At 41.1% G+C, this 17215-nt stretch overlaps 2 protein-coding genes across 3 annotated transcripts in view; both read left to right on the forward strand.

The window, feature by feature from the left end:
* Window positions 1-242: 242 nt before the first annotated feature.
* Window positions 243-1558, forward strand: fam163ab (family with sequence similarity 163 member Ab; the record flags this gene model as incomplete). The annotated part of the gene is made up of 2 exons (XM_083671387.1): window positions 243-335; window positions 1157-1558. 2 exons carry the CDS (start codon window positions 243-245, stop codon window positions 1556-1558), a joined length of 495 nt encoding a protein of 164 aa, XP_083527513.1.
* Window positions 1559-4240: 2682 nt separating this feature from the next.
* The window catches only part of rabgap1l (RAB GTPase activating protein 1-like), an 89870-nt gene continuing 76895 nt past the window's right edge, over window positions 4241-17215 (forward strand). For both annotated transcript variants that reach the window (XM_083672126.1, XM_083672127.1), the window contains exons 1-4: window positions 4241-4307; window positions 13029-13246; window positions 13412-13595; window positions 14912-15119. In XM_083672126.1, coding sequence (XP_083528252.1) covers window positions 13109-13246; window positions 13412-13595; window positions 14912-15119 — 530 coding nt within the window. In that variant the 5' untranslated portion in view covers window positions 4241-4307; window positions 13029-13108. The remainder of the gene's footprint in view (window positions 4308-13028; window positions 13247-13411; window positions 13596-14911; window positions 15120-17215) is intronic.

Below are 17215 nucleotides of genomic sequence, written 5' to 3' on the forward strand. Positions count from 1 at the left end.
GGACCCATTCTCAATTGTTAAAAACTTGATTCCTCACATCCTCTCCTCCTTCCTCCACTTGCTTCCTACTCAAAACGTCAGAGGGAAACGAGGGGAGTGAACGAGGAAACGAGGGTGAGAGGAAACACACTTGTAAGAAATTCCTTTGGAATTTGGACGTTCCTTTGGTCTCTCTTAGCCCATGGACTTGGTTTGATGATGTAACTATTTGTGCCTCCAGAGTTTGATGGAGAGCTGGTCGGATGACAGCTGGAACTGTTGTTATAACTGGAGGAATTCTCGCCACGGTGATACTCCTGAGTATCATAGCAGTGCTCTGTTACTGTAGACTCCAGGTAGGTGTGTGTGTGTGTGTGTGTGTGTGTGTGTGTGTGTGTGTGTGTGTGTGTGTGTGTCCTGCATAGAGTCACTTCTTCTAGTTCTACTTCTTCTACAATTTACAACTGTATCCTGTGCATATGACCAATAAACTGTGACTTCATTTCCACAACCATGATATATCATATATTGCCTTTTTTTTTCTGTCACACTTGCCCAATATTATCCGTCTTCACCCCATCACTTTAATTATTTTTCCGCCTTTTTGTCACCTTTTCTCTTCATTTATTGTCCTTCATCCTTACTCTCTGTCATGGTTTCATCTGGACACTAGGGGGCGGCAGTGACCACCTCATGAACTCAGGCACAACAGGTGCATATTATTATTTCATTATGACCGTTTAATAATAAGTTGTGTGTTTTGTTTATCGCTGTGTGGTAGCTTGACTCTTGCCAGAGGTACATCTCTCATGGTCCTTTAATGCCGTGTCTTAGGAACAGGTTCTCTAATGTCCTAGTTGTCTTATTTAAATCCTTTTGTTTATTATTTTCCAAGGTTTGTTCCTGTCTACCTTGTGGATTACTCCAGTAAAGTGGCTTTGCCTTTCAACTGCATTCCCTCATCTGGTCTCTTCACACAGCTCACACTCTCAACCTCTCCCCATTCTAATTTTTTCCTCCTCTCCCTCCCCAACTCCATCACTCATGTTTCTCCCACTGTCTCTATATTTCACTCTCATTGTCACTTTCTCTTCTCCTTCTCTTCCCCTTCTCTCTCTACATCCACTTTTTCTCTCCAACTCTCTCACACCTTCTCTGTTTCTCCTCTTACCTCCAGTATTACTGCTGTAAGAAAAATGAATCTGACACTGGCTCTGTCTCCCAGCCCCACTTCGCCTGCAACGCCTGCAGTGCTCCCGGCTTGGACGGGGCAGCTGTTACCCCCCTCTCCCTCTCCACAGACCCCCCAGCCTCTGGCACTGCCCCCACCACTGCTGGCGTCCCCCGCACCTATTGCCCCACCTGCTCCCCTTACGACTCGCCCTTCTACATCCGCACTACTGACGAGATACGCAACGGCGGTGAGCGCATCACCTACATGCCCACGCACTACGAGAACCAGGCGCTGGCACTCTCCCTGCCCCCCCAGCACGGCACCTTGTTGAGTACCAGCCAGCAGCAGCGCAACTTGGTGCCGGACTTCTATACTAGCACCCGAGCCATCAGTACTGAAGTGTGACCACCTACCCAATTTTCTCCAGGGGTTTCTAATGTATGTTCATGTTCTGGTTGCTCAATTGGTGGGGGCAAGGTGCTTGTAAAGCCAAAGTTGTGGGTTTGATTTCCTGCACGGGCCACATATACACTGAATATATGTTCAATGGTAATTGCTTTGGATTAAAGTATTTTCAAAGTTGACCATATTTTTGTGAGGGTGGCCCCTGGCAGCACCTGTCTTTGAGTCTCTCTCTCTTTTGACCACAAAAAGATGAGTGACAGTGGGACATCGCAGAGGAACAACCGTCATATGAGCCTGTGGTCATGAACCTCCTCGCTCTCATTCTCTCTATACTGTTGAGCCAGCTTCTGGTTAGATTTGAGTAGACAATCTTTCTTTTTTAAAACGGAGGTAGCTATACTGTTTTATTGTTGTATAAAACCCCAAGCAAAGGGCATTCATTAGTCCCCACTTGAGGGGATGAGACCTACACACTGTCTGTTGAGGTGCTGCAGTGTGTGGTGTTCCTATATTTACTGTTTGAGGGCTATCTATATTGTTGTCTCACCTGCACCTACTCTTGTAATTTCCTATATCTGCCAAAAGAGAGAAAAATAAATCTTGTATACAGTATGTTTAATTTTGGACCAGAAACTAAAGCAAACTCCATTTTGAGAATGAAGGTAATGAATGAAGGTAACCAGTAAGAAGAACAATCAATGTTTCTTACCAATGGATGAGATGTAGAGTAAACACATGAAGAGACACTACTTCAGAGCTTTCTCTATGCAGGTTCTATGCACTCAAACCCAAGAGAGGTGGAGAGAAAAGCCAAACAATGCAGCTGTCCATCTTGTATGTTTTTCTTTCAACTGTAACTGTAACTTTGTTATTGAAATAGGACTACCTGGTGGCTTCTTTTGGGACAATAGAATTTGATGGTACAGAAGGACTAGAATATTACCGTTTAAAGTTAGGTCAGTACAAGGGCGTAGTTTTTGGAAGAGGATGATATAGATCTCGTATTGAATAGACAGTTTGTCCATGACTCAAAACTGGACTACCAGTAGACCTACTAGTCAAACTGCAGAGCACTGAAGCTAAGGTTCAAATGAATATATTGTATTTCTATTTATTGACAGTGATGCAAAATGTTGAAAATATATATAATAACAACATGCATTGAAAGCATTGTTATGTATTAGTTTGTCTCCTTGATTGACCGGCTGACTTTTGGGATTTGGCCATAATGCATTTTGATTAGGAACGACTGAGACTCTTGTATGATTGTATGAAGTCTGGTATGATTTAGATGTGCTGTACTGTAGTTTGTGTCATTTTGTGTCTGCACTCTTCTGAATCCGCTTGTTAAATATATGAACTGTACACGTCCATGTTTTTTCTTTAAACATAGTATTTATTTCAACTTGTGAAAAACTTGAAGTACAATATTTATGTAATTAAAGAATACACCATTACTAGTCTATCAATCATGTTATGGCACTAATTTCAAACTATTCATTATAGAGCATTGCTTACCACATACATTGATTTTGCCACAATGTTGTTTTGGTGTGAAAACAATTTCAAACTTAGATTTGTTGAAACAGCTAAGAAAAAGAAATTAAAGACATGTATGATAGTCTTACCACACATTTTTTAAATAGTTTTCCCCCTGACACTTATATACTTGGCAGGGATTGCCATATCCAACCTTGTTTGACAACATCAGCATTGCCATAACCAAATGGTAAACAGTCTTTAATCCATTGGCTCCTTACACTTTGAGGCAGATCTGCAAAGCTTTTGCACTAGAGGAAATATTGTGTTTTTTCCTCCAGTTATTCTAGGCCTAAGTAAACAAATGAAAAGACACTAGTGGTAGATGGGAGGTTGAAAGAAGGAATATGATGTAAAGTTACAGGCTTTGTTTGTAGTGTTATTTAAGGGTTATTTAAGGTTTTGTGCATTAGTAAATCCAAACGGGTCCAAATAAAACAAGTCAGAACAAAGGCACTAGGGCTTCCAGAATTCTGCCTAAAGCAAGTTTCAATATAGAATACATACACAATTATAGTTACCTCCATGCTAGATAAGGATACATTTTCATTATTGAGCTCTGCTAGATTGGGTTAGTAATATCTTTTAAAAAATCTATGGAGTTTTAGAAACACAAGGCTAAGACAAAAGGATGAATGAAAATAGAAACAAATCAAATATTTCACAGTGTTACTTTTTGACAATTAAAGATTTGTAACTGCTTAAAATGCCATTGTTGTCGTTATTCTACAACGCAGTATATTCAAAAGCTTTTTCTCTTTAGTTGTGTGTTGTATGCCAACAGTTGGTCACACACACACACACACACACACACACACACACACACACACACACACACACACACACACACACACAGTAGAATAGGCTAATACCCATTACTTATAACAATACGGCCATATTTCAAGGGTCTAGAAGACTCAATAGAAAAAAGAAAAAAAATCCTAATTTTGTCTGTAGCCTACATTAACCAAAAAACAAACTTCCATCTGGTCTAAAATGTAACAGTAAAGCATGTCACAACATCTTTACTTTCACCAGATGCCAGAATGACTAATACTACGGGCTCGCTCCCGTGCCTTGCAGCTGGAGCGTTGATGAGTCTCCGGAACGCGCATAGGACCGGTGGGGTTCGCCTTGCCGATCGGTGTGCTGCTGCAATTCATCTGACAGCTACTCGCTCGGACTCCGGAGGCGTTCACACTCTAAACAAGTAAGTTGTTTTGTAGCTACCTTCTGAAGATATTTACCTGCGACAATTGCGTGTGGTGTAAGGGTAACTTGATATAATGGCTCACAGTCAGTATTGTTCTTTTGTTACCGACTTTTCTCAATGTCTTGTGCGAGGTTGCACCAGATAAATCTGGTGGCTGAACTGTTTTGACTCATAGCGAGCGAGCAAGCTAGCTAGCATTTGCAAAAACTAGCTTAGCAGGTGTAGCTTGTAAGGCACTTTTGTGTCCAGTCTCAGTGGTTTGACACGTAGTTATGTTGTGACAGCCCTGTCTTTACTTGCCTTATGTATGATAGCTCAACATCACAAAGCAATGGTGTAATTTCCTTGATATATGTTATTTTAAACATATGCTAGCCTGCAAGCTAAACATTTGTCATGTTCTTTACGAAGCTAGCTTGCTAGTTGGCTAGCTAGTTTCCTTCCTGTGCAACTCGCAGGCAAATTGCCATTACAGTTTATTGTACTATACTACAGTAAATAGCTATCTTGTTGTTAGACTTCAACCAGCGATTGTAGTTTCCTAACACTAATGCTCAAAGTGTTAGCTTGCAGCTAGGTAACATTTACATAACAGATACTGTAGATAGCTACCCAACAAACAGAGGTAGGTTAAGGGAAGCTGTCTGACCTGTAGCTGGGTTAGCCAAATACTGTACATGGCTTTACTATTTACAACGTAGTTATCTGTTTGTTAGCTGGCATGTTTTCATGTGACAGACAGCTGAGACGTATTGCTAGGCCTTTCTAGGCTCATCCGTCTCAAAGTGGACAACCGATAATTTGTCAGGAGCTTGTGTCGAAAAGTTTGCCTTGTTGCCACACCTTTCCTCTGTTCTCCTCAATTAACTTTACTTGGACTTGGGCATCCACGTTTACAGGAAGGCTGGATCTTAATATCTGGCTGGAAATGTTAGTGTAGTTGCTAGCTACAATACTGAATTATCTAGGTTTGGCAAGTATGGTGAGGGAGGGAGAAAATGTCTAATGCACAGTATTTAGTATCTGCCAGTACAACCTGTAAAAACATGTATATCTTGGAGGACAATAATTAAGATCACGTGAATCAGGACATAGAATAGAAAGTAAATATGCAGCACCCTCCAGACTGTTTTAGGTCAAGTCAAGCTTTACAGTGGCCTTGTGCTAGAGGAGCAGTTTCAGTAGTGTTTATTCATATTCATCAAGTGTTGTACAACGTTTTAGCGACTGTGGCTAGACCTAGACCTGCTGTGTTTGCATTTGAAGTATTATCCATATTTGCAAAAACAGTCTCTCTCTCTCTCTCTCTCTCTCTCTCTCTCTCTCTCTCTCTCTCTCTCTCTCTCTCTCTCACACACACACACACACAAGATGATCTTTATTGGTTGGACAACTAGTTCATTAATGGATGCCCCTACTGCGTAAAATGCAGTTGACAAAGGAAGCACAACTGAGTCAGTCAGTCTACCCTCTTTGGTTTCTCATTCTGTGAGTGCATCCGTACAGTAGGTAGGCCTAAGGTTAGCCACAGCAGTGACAGGCCTGTATGGGCCCCACCATACTGAGATCAGATGTCTTTGCCAGAGAGGCCGGAGGAAAGTTGCTGTCACCAGTAACCAAGCAGTTATCCATGCTCTCCACAGGAACTCAGAGTGAAGTCATGGCCCAGATATATCCAGAGTACTGTCAGAGACTTGGCATCTTGCAGAAAGTCTGAGAACCTACCATGAGAAATAATGCCACTTTTCACCCATCCTCCTTACCGTCAACACTGACAATTTTGTTTAAAAACATCATAAAACTTATGCAGATTTGGCTGGTGACCTGACTGTGTGTGGACAAGTGGGAGTGCTAAGTCTGAGTCCTCGGGTTTGGCCATGATACAGCTATAGACAGACATTCGCCCACCATAATGTCATCTGGAAGGAGATGCCAGGCAAGGAAAAGTGGATGCCCCACCTTCATGATTGAGACCATCAGCTCAGTCGTTTTCCAGGTGCTGAATGCTTGAAAGCAGTTCTGTAGCATTGGACTAAATATAGGCTAGTCTAGAGTGTTTTTTTTTTTGTTGGTATATTTATTCCTTTTATATAGTATATGTATACCACTCAGGCCTAGTCTACAGGCTAGGATATTTTGCCCTTATTGTGTTTTTTTTGCAACAGAAAAAGCTTAGGCCCGTAGCTTGATGGTTGATTTGATTTTAAGGTGAGGCTACCTCGTCTTTGTTAAAGCGGAATTTTACCAAAAAAAACATATATTTCTCATCAGCCCACCATTAGCAAGATCTCGAAATATCATTAAAGCCTCATAGATATCCTAATACCATGCTTAGATTTACATCCCGCAATAGTCTCATGATGATGTGTTTTGACACAAAACAATCACTATGAGAGTATTCCAGGAAGTAAATCTGAGCTCACAACTGGTATATCTATGAGGTTTTTATGCACAAAGTAATTATATTTTGGGACCATATCAATGGTGGGTTGATGATGCTGATAAAATTATGCTTTAAAAATGCTTTAACTCTCACACAGCCTGATAATACATTTGAGTAGACTACGTGGTAAAAGGGATCTGAACCTGTACTGTATGAGAGTGTCTAACTGTGTGTTGCAATGCCAGGGAGCCAGTTTCACCTGTAATTCAGACCAACCTCTGCCTGCCCACTCACAAATGTAATGGGATCATTATTGTCTTTGTGTGTAGAGACGGTCTATGAGTGTTCTCAATAGCTCTCACCACTCCCCTACCTAAATATAGGCTGTTGTGAGTGAGAGATATAGTGTTGGTACAACAGTTACAGTAGGCTTACCTGGTTCCCATGTTTAGATAGGTCACCAATAATTATCAGGCTACTGTATGCAGGACAATGTGGGTATTAGGCCTACATTCAAGACTGGAGACTGAAGGGATAGGGGGGTTACTTTATTAGAGAGGGGATAGGGGGAAACTGCTACACTCCTTGGCTATGTTCCAAAATGCGGTCTTGCACTCTATAGACCATATACCAAGTACGGTATACGCTCTAGATAAAGTGCAAGAACGCATTTTGGAACACAGCCCCTGTCTCTCAAAATAAAAAAGCCCTAGACATTTCCTTGAAACATAATAGTCAAACATTCAGGGCACAATTAAATCAATAGAGATAGCCAACACTCTTATCCTTTCTGGTATTGTGCTTTGCATATTGAGGGGGAACTGTGGCAAGATAAGGCCCACTGTTTAAATTACCAGGGTGGGTTGAAAGAGCTAGGCTTAGGCTTATAGCCTGTATTTTTCTGCTAATTAAATTCATTGAGTGAGTCAGCCCACAGTTTGGCCTATTGTCCCCAATAACCATGACTAACTTTCTCATAAACATATAATGCGCAAACCATTGTAAAACAGGTTTGGAAAGGTCTAGGCCTAGCCAGCTACACATCACAAGCTAAGCCAAGGTTGTGGTTTCGATTCCCACTAGGACCATATAATAAATGTATCTGCTCACTACTGTAAGTCACTTTGGATAGATGTGTCTGCTAAATGGCATATATATTAATAAATAATAATAATAAATGTATTTGTATAGCATACAGACTATGCAGCTCAAAGTGTTTTGACAGTTCAGCACAACCATATCACAATACATTTACATTTTACATTTATGGCATTTAGCAGACGCCTTTATCCAAAGTGACTTACAACAAATACATTTGTTTAAGTAAGTGAATCATCTATCCAACAGTCATCATAAGACAAAGTATAAATAAGACAATAATGAATAGTTCAGCACAACCATATCACAATAATGAATAAAACAACTTTAATAAAAATAAAAAAACACTAAAATAATCCAAAAAGTAAAAAGAGTAGAAAAAAAGTATTGGTAATTGTATGGCAGGTTAAAAAGATATGTTTTCAGCTGTCGTTTAAAAATGTCTACTGAGTCCACCTCTCTAATACATTTTGGCAGGGGGTTCCACAGTTTTGGCGCGTAATGGATGAAGGCGGCTTTCCCAATTTTCTTTTGGGGAACCTTCGGTACGTTTAAAAGACCTACCTCAGAGGACCTGAGGGCTCTTGAGGGGACATAGGATACCAAGGACTCTAAGATGTATGGGGGTGCTAAGCCATTAAGAGCCTTAAAAACAAGTCAAATAATTCAAAATCAACTCTAAAAGACACAGGGAGCCAGTGCAGTGCAGCCAGGACAGGGGTTATATGCTCTCTCTTCTTTGTTTTCGTCAAGAATCGAGCTGCAGAGTTCTAAACCAGCTGTAGCTTCTCAATTGTCTTTTTAGGAAAGCCAGTAAAAAGAGCATTACAATAATTAAGTCTGGTTGATGTAAAAGCATGAATTAGCCTCAGCATCCTGCTGGGTTAAAAACGAACATACCTTTAATAATGGTAGACATAAGCTCTGAGAATTGCTTTGGTGGTCTGTATAATGTTAAAATAAGCACATTTGATTCAGCTTTTAGCACAATGGCAAGATATTCAAAGGAAGAGAATTGACCCAGATCAATGTTAGTGCAGCTAAACTGATCAGAGAAAATAGCAGCTATTCCCCCACCTCTCTTCTCCCGTCTCACTGATTGAAAAAAATTGTAGTTGGGAGGAGTTTCAACAAGAGTTGCAATGCCGTCAATTTTTAGCCAGGTTTCCCCAAGAAACATAAAATGTAACTTCCTCTCAGAAATAAAATAATGAATTAAGAAACTCTTGTTTGTTAAAGATCTCACATTTAAAAGTGCTATGTTTATACTAATGTCCATCCTTGCAGTATGATCTTTTCCTGTTGCCGATTCCCTTGGAAGAGGCCGAAGATTCTGAAAGCACACACCGTGCACAGTGGAACGACTCACCAGGGGGGAGGAGCTCTCTGTAGCAACAGTCTGAATAGGGAGATGAACCGGTGAGAGTGTTAATGTTAATGCCAGGGGAGGACAGTAAGGGGGGCTAGATGAAGATGAAAACCTGAGAAGAAGAGGGGGATTCTGGTGTGTGTGTGGAGTGTATATTAGGCCTATAGGCCTAAATCTCACATACCAAAACACTGCCCTTGTCCACTGAGCTTTGTAATCTACTGCAGGGGTTTGGGTCTCTGGCAAGACTACTTGTCATTACGAGAGCTTGGGTCTCTGTACCACCTCCATAACATTTGCACAACTGTGTGTGTGTGTGTGTACTGTATGTCTGTGTGTGCTTGCATGTGTGTGCACTGTATGTGCATGCATGCGTGTGTGTGTGCTGTGTACTGAAAAATGTGTGCAAATACAGTTGTTTTTAAACATTGAGAACAATCATACTCTGAATTCTCTTTAAAACTTGGTACTTTAATAGCCTATCACTGGGAGCATTCATTTCTTTGTCTCCCTCCTCTGCAGCCTGTAATGGATGTAATTGAATGAGTGTGATGGGAGCACATGACTCTGCTGTCTCAGTGGGACACAGTTGCCCAACAGGCCATGCTGTGTGTTTAGCCCTTACTCTGTATCTGTGTGGGCTCTTTCGCCAACAAGGGTCAAAGACCCCTGCTACATGCCGTCCACGTGTTTCATTTTGATGGTGTTAGCCTAGGTGGCTAGCAAGTGTTAGCAAGCAACTCTTTAAGGCAGGCTTCGAGGGTGAAGGGGACTAGCAACTCCCAGCTGCTACTATTCCATGCTGCAGCGGACAGTGTTTCTGCAGAGTTTCAAGGTAAATTTGTCTTTAAAACAAGGTCTTTGGAAATGTTCAGTTTGTAGGACAGCTATTCATTCACTGTAACAGGTCTCAGTTCAAGAACCACTTGGCTATCTTAAAGGGGCAATTAATGATATATTAAATTAATGATATATAGGCCTTGCTATTGATTGTTGAATATAACATATAAATGCCTCATGTGCTTAGTTCAACTGTCTTAGCCCCTCAGATTCCAAAATATAAGCTTGGTTTTCTACATTGTTTAAAAACAATGTAATTGTAAACACTTTATAGCTTCAAAACATGGTTAAAACTATCATTTTGACCCAATGGATGGTCAGTCCTTGCATCCATAGCTCTGTTTATGAGTTTGAGTCCTTACATTTCTCCAACCCCATACCATAGCTGTTTACCCCCAAAAGTTGGGGGTGACCACTTTGTTGTTTAAATCTCAGATTGTCCCTTTATGATCATGACTTAACCTTGAGACCAAGGTTGTACTGTATGTATTTTAGGCCTACGTCTCAAAGCTATAATTTGAAATTGAATTTGATCTCATCAAGATGTGAGACAGAGGATATTAAACCTATACAGGCTATTGTTATACCCTTCCAAAACTGGTAAAAGTCTTCAGATCAGTATCATACTTCAAGGTGTTTACCCAAAATCCAGTTTCATGTGTATTTCAGGTAAATCCACAATGCATACCGTTTCCATCTGTCATCATTTTGGGTGCAGCTGCATCATAGCTATCGAAACGCGAGGCCTGTGTTTACTTCCTTAAAAAGTCTCATACTGTGTTAAAATACGTCAGAGACTTTTTGCACTCTGACCCTGCTATTATGCTCACCAGGGGGGAGGACCTATCTGTAACAACAGTCTGAATAGGGAGATGAGCTGGTGAGAGTGTTAATGTTAATGCCAGGAGAGGACAACTTTCATATTGATCCTAGATTCCATTAAGAATACCAAAAATGCTATTTTACCATGCTCTCAAGTTAAGATAAATCGCGAGCAGATTACTCTCAAGCCAATATCTGAAGCTGATAACTCGACTCTACGTGTCGTTAATGATGCATGTGAACATTAGACATTAAATGGGAGAACTTGGTCACCATTATGTCATGCTGTATTAACAGAACATTTATCTAGCCCAACACATCACATTAATGAACATAGGAAGAATGAGAATAGAGTATCAACAAATTAACCAATTTAACAGTTTCAAAGCAACATGTGACTATAAGTTTAACCATACCTTTAACGTGTGTCAAGGACAACATGGGAGACCGGTGGCCATGGGCCTTACCCGAGTAACTCAAATCTTGCTGTCCTTGTCCTTAAATATCATCCCAACAATAGGACAAAGGTGTGAGATGCAAAGCAATGCAAAGGAATTGACAAATGGCGAGGTGTGATTTCTTCAGGATGTCCGCCAGGCATGCTCATTCTACTGTGAATCTGATTAGGCTACAGCGAGTATAAAATGATATTTAGTGGGCTAGATTGAGAATATATTGGTGGATGATGAAATAACATGAAATATCGTGGCCATATTGAAACTAATCGTTCAGTATATTTTGAACACCTAGGCAGATTAGGAGCTTCTCATAAATAATACAAAAAAAGCACAGAATCTGAATAAATTATACTCCTTCTGTATCCTTCTGTTACAGTCATTGATCCTAATAGGGCATAAATTAATAAACGTCAGAACTAAATAAATACGATCAATAATTACGATGTAGGCTACACATTAAGGTTACTGCAGTTTATCTATATGTGCTTTAGCCTTGGCTAAAGAAAAGCGACTTCTATAATGGGTATTGTTTTATCAACAGAATGATGTGCTGTATCTGCATTGCCCCGTTCTCAACATTGCTTGTTGGCTGAAGGCTGAGGTGTATTTCTGTGTGCTTCTTGTATTGGTAACCCAGTGCGCATGCTAGATTGGCAGAGGCCTGCTCATGGCTGCCCAGGGGTCGCTTTTTGCTCACTCGTTGTTCTCGCGTTGTTCTAGACGAGAGTGAATACTGAGCAAGTTCAGTGGGTGGACAGACCAAAATGGTGATGAGGAAGTACGCATTTCGTTGGGGCATTAGCGACACAAGCTACAACTATTGAAATGAATCTGGTGACGTCAGACTTCAATGTGTCCATTCATTTCCAGTCGTGTTCAACAGAAGGACCTCACGTGGGAGGGAGATGGGAATCTTGGGAGTTGTACAGTAGGAATTGGCAATTTGGAAAATCAGGACTGATCAGGGCATTCAAAACAAAGCAGTATATCTTGACTCAGGGATCATATTAAAACACAACTTTTTGTGAATGTGTCTTCTATTGACTATTGAAAACAACACATCCTCTGGATAGCAGGGTAAAATTCTGTTTTAACAGAGCGTAACATTGGCAAAACATTTAGGCTAGATTCAGACTCATTTTCTAAACAAAGTGCAGAGCATAGGCCTATTTTGTGTTCTGAGCTGTTCAGCACAAGCTGGGCCTAAGCATAATTTGACTGTGATGAATCGAAGATATCCATTTCAGATGACATTGTGGTAATTGAGGCTTGGTGTAATGTCTGGGTTGGCAGATTTTGGGCACTGCTGTCAGCTGAGTCTGAATGTCCTCTTCACTCAAGTTTCACAGTTTAGAATGAAGCTATGATGACATTGACATTGTGGCTCTTTAGGGCCACACATACCCTAAATAGTTACCCTGTTTTCTATTTTGCTTCTTTTTACTATGGGTTGTACTATGCCTTTTGTCATTAATGTGTTTTCATACTTGCTGTAATTTTCTTTAAAATCTCTTTTTAAATAATTTTAAGTGTAACCTTGTGTAGAATGAACTTTAAACATTAAATGAACATTAGAAATGAGCAACATAACATTTCACAGAATTTGTGTTTTGACCAGTCTATTACTTTGACACACCACACATTCTCAGTCCCCACACCCTAACCCAACCTATAATTGTACAAGCCATGGGTTTTATGTGATTATGGAAATCCTAAGAAAGGCCTATGTTTTGTATTGATGTGTCCAGGGCTGCTGCAGAAGGGGGCCGAAGGCACTGTGCTGTGAGGGCAGGGGGAGAGCACCTGCCCCTGGGCTCCCTGGATAACCATGGATGACAGCTCCTCTCTGGGCAAAGTGAGTGGCTCCACAGAATCCGTGGCCACTGTCACCAGCGAGGAATTTGTGCTGGTGCAGCCCTCTGCCGGAGGATCACCCTCAGGCTCCGAGGGCAAGCCCCGACTCAAGGTGAGGGACAGTCAGTCAGTCAGTCAAGTCATTAGTTTATATACTCTCCCTCACTTGTTCACTCAAGCATTCATTTATTCAGTCTCTTACTCACTCACTCATTCACTCACTCACTTGTTGCTCATCCATGTATTATTTCACTTGCCCTCTTAATCCCTCTCTCAGATGTCCTGGAATGGTAACGAGCAGCTGGAGAGAGCAATGGAGGAGGTGTTGGATGACGATGTTGGGAAGGAAGAGAAAAGTGAGGTGGAGAGAAGAGCAAAACTTCAGGACCCAGAGCTCTCCCCCACTACACCTGACCCAAAGACGCGGCCCCTAGGCCTGGTGCTGGACCCCCTATCCTCTGGTACTGTACACCTGTCAAACCTCCCATTGAGCTGATGTCTAGCTATAGAAGCATGTCTGACATAAGATTTCCACACACCCTTGTACACTTTTGGGAAGGGGAAGGTTTGAGTTTTGTGAGTATTGAATCTCATGGTAAGATATAAGCCCATGTCTTATGAATGCTATCAACAATTTTAGATGCATCAAGTTGAAAATAAGAAGTTAAATCAGTTAAATGTTGTCCCTGAAACCACAGGAGCCCTCTGACTGGTTGTCCTGCTGACCTCTCATGCATAAAGAAATCTTATCTACCTTCTTATCAGATATCTGAAAACTGTCTAACTAACTAATGCGTTACTGTATGGAACATCTGTACTGAAGAAACCATAAACGATGAGATATCTGCCTCCCTGGGGGAGACTGACTGTCTGACCCAAACACAAAGTAGATCTCTGCTACAAACATGCTAAAAGAATTAAGGCTAGGGAGGACCCAGAATGAAGGATCTACTCACAGAATTCGTAGGCTAACCACAAACTTAAGCCTCCACCATTGGCTTTACTCATACAATTTGTTTTATGACTCATTAAAATAAACGGTCAGAACATATAAGCAACCATGGAGAAAATATTATTTATATATATTTCACAAAGGAGAAATATACATGCCATTTGGCCCGGAATCTCTGATAGATACATGAAGAATACACATTCATGTTTTACTTACTAATCTCCAGTAAGTTGCATTTCAGTGTTGGTAATAATTGTGCAAGTCAGCAGTGTAAATCCAGGTGCAGCTCTCATTGTTCTAGTTCCTGTTGTTGACTGAGAAAGTCTGAAACCACAGGTCAGGTTAGACATGTTCCACACTTCCTCTTTCCCATACCTAGCTTGCTCCGCTGTAGATGGCTATTTTAGAACAGTCCTAACTGCAGGCTACATGCTAACGGTATTGTGGATTGTCTAAACAACATTGTTGCACTACAAATGTATATCAAATAACAGTTTTGATCTTGATTAGTTCCATCCCAGTTCAAGTCAGAAATTGTACTCAAGCACTGGGCTTGAATTTGAGAATTACCTTTTGTTTGCATGATTTTCCCCCTCCAAATTATAGTTGAACAAATGAAAATGCATGGAGCCCAACATAGAATCTTTATGGTAAAATTAATGCTGATGCTAATGCACATACTATACCTTGAACTGTGATATTATACAGCTAGCAATTTAGCAGAATGAGTCAGCCAAGACCACTTACATGTGTAAAACAAATAAAAGCAGACTTGCTTGACCACCTCAGCAGAAATGACCTTTGCCCTCCTATCTGTCCCCTCAGAGGTGTCTGCATGTCCTGTGGGCAGTCTCCCGGTGCAGGAGGAGGACAGTGTCCAGTTCAGTAAACTGTCCTACCTTGGCTGTACGTGGGTGAAGGCCCCTCGCAGTGAGCCAGAGGCACTGAGGGCCATGTCCACCCTGCGGGCTGAGAGCGCCATCCCCATACCTGTCACCCTCTACGTGCCCAACGTACCTGAAGGCTGCGTCAGGTCAGTAACATACTGTAGGCCTGTGTGTGTGTGTCTACTGACACACATCTTGCTACCTTAATCTAGTCCGTCGCTCACACAAACACCAGTGCCTAATACTGCTGTGCATGGGTGTGCATTTGTTTGTGTGTCATGTCAGAACCTTTGCCACTGGAGTTGAACAGTCCTACTTCCTAGTCCTACTACACACTTGCAATGTCAAGTGTGTAGTAGTTGTCATATACAGTGTGTGTGTGTGTGTGTGTATACATACATACAGTACCAGTCAAAAGTTTGGACACACCTTGCTAAGAGTGTGTAAAGCTGTCATCAAAGCAAAAGGTGGCTACTTTGAAGAATCTAAAATATAAACCATATTCTGGTTTGTTTAACACTTTTTTGTTTACTACATAATTCCATATGTGTACCTTCATAGGGTTAGGGTACCTTCATAGTTTTGATGTCTTCAATATTAATCTACAATGTAGAAAATAATAAAAAATAAAGAAAAACCATTGAATGAGAAGGTGTGTCCAAACGTTTGACTGGTACTGTATATATATTAGACATGGGAGCACCTGCACCAGTTATGAAGGGTAGAGCATATTTGGCTGTATGCCTAACCATTGAAGTCCACAGAAGAGGAAATGAAACATTGGGTTATGAAATGGTCATGAAATGACTAATTTCCCACAAACATACTTTTTTTTTGTATGAACATGACTTGCACTGTAGGATTACGACAGAGAGGAAATTAGGGAGGCATGTAGAAAATGTTGACATCAATAGATGACAACGTCAGTGTATGAGGTGCTTGGGTCTCACCAGTCATCAGCACACCACATTTTATATCCTTTAAGGTTTGATGAAGGATGGCTCTGCATCTTTAAATAATGTCTCTATGATGCATTAAGTTGTGACTTGTGAAGTACAGTTGGGTCCGGAAATATTTGGACAGTGACACAATTTCATCATAATTTTGGCTCCGTACACCACCACAATGGATCGAGATGCAACTGAAGTGCAGACTTTCAGCTTTAATTCAAAGGGTTGGCCTTTACTGCAGCTGTCTTCAGTTGTTGTTTGTTCGTGGGTCTTTCTGCCTTTAGTTTTGTCTTCAGCAAGTGAAATGCATGTTCGATCACTTGACTCAGCCATTGCAGAATATTCCACTTCTTTGCCTTAAAAAACTCCTGGGTTGCTTTCGCAGTATATTTTGGGTCATTGTCCATCTGTACTGTGAAGTGCTGTCCAATCAACTTGAATTTGCTGAATTTGGCTGAATCTGAGCAGACAGTATATCCCTAAACACTTCAGAATTCATCCGGCTGCTTCTGTCTTCTGTCACATCAACAATAAACACTAGTGACCCAGTGCCATTGGAAGCCATGCATGCCCATGCCATCACACTGCCTCCACTGTGTTTTATAGATGATGTGGTATGCTTCGGACCATGAGCAGTTCCAAGCCTTCTCCATACTTTTTTCTTCCCATCATGCTGGTACAGGTTGATCTTAGTTTCATCTGTCCAAAGAATGCTGTTCCAGAACTGGGCTGGCTTTTTTAGATGTGTTTTGGCAAGTCTAATGTAGTCTAATCTGGCCTTTCTATTCTTGAGGCTTATTGAATGGTTTGCACCTTGTGGTGAACCCTCTGTATAAGTCTTCTCTTTATGGTAGACTTGGATAATGATATGCCTACCTCCTGGAGAGTGTTCTTCACTTGGCTAGATGTTGTGAAGGGGTTTTTCTTTACCATGTGAAGGATCCTGCGATCATCCACCACTGTTGTCTTCTGTGGACATTCAGGCCTTTTTGTGTTGCCGAGCTCATCAGTGCGTTCTTTTTCTCTCAGAATGTACCAAACTGTTGATTTGGCCACTCCTAATGTTGCTGCTATCTCTCTGATGGATTTTTTTGTTTTTGCAGGATGTAAGGATGGCCTGTTTCACTTGCATTGTGAACTCCTTTGACCGCATATTGTGCGTTCACAGCAACAGTTTCCAAATGCAAATGCCACACTCAGACCTTTTACCTGCTTAATTGATAAAGAAATATCAAAGGAATAGCCCACACCTGTCAATGAAACTGCTTTTGAGTCAATTGTCCAATTACTTT

Source organism: Argentina silus, assembly GCF_951799395.1.
Source record: "Argentina silus genome assembly, chromosome: 6".
In the NCBI taxonomy this organism is placed as follows: Eukaryota; Metazoa; Chordata; class Actinopteri; order Argentiniformes; family Argentinidae; genus Argentina; species Argentina silus.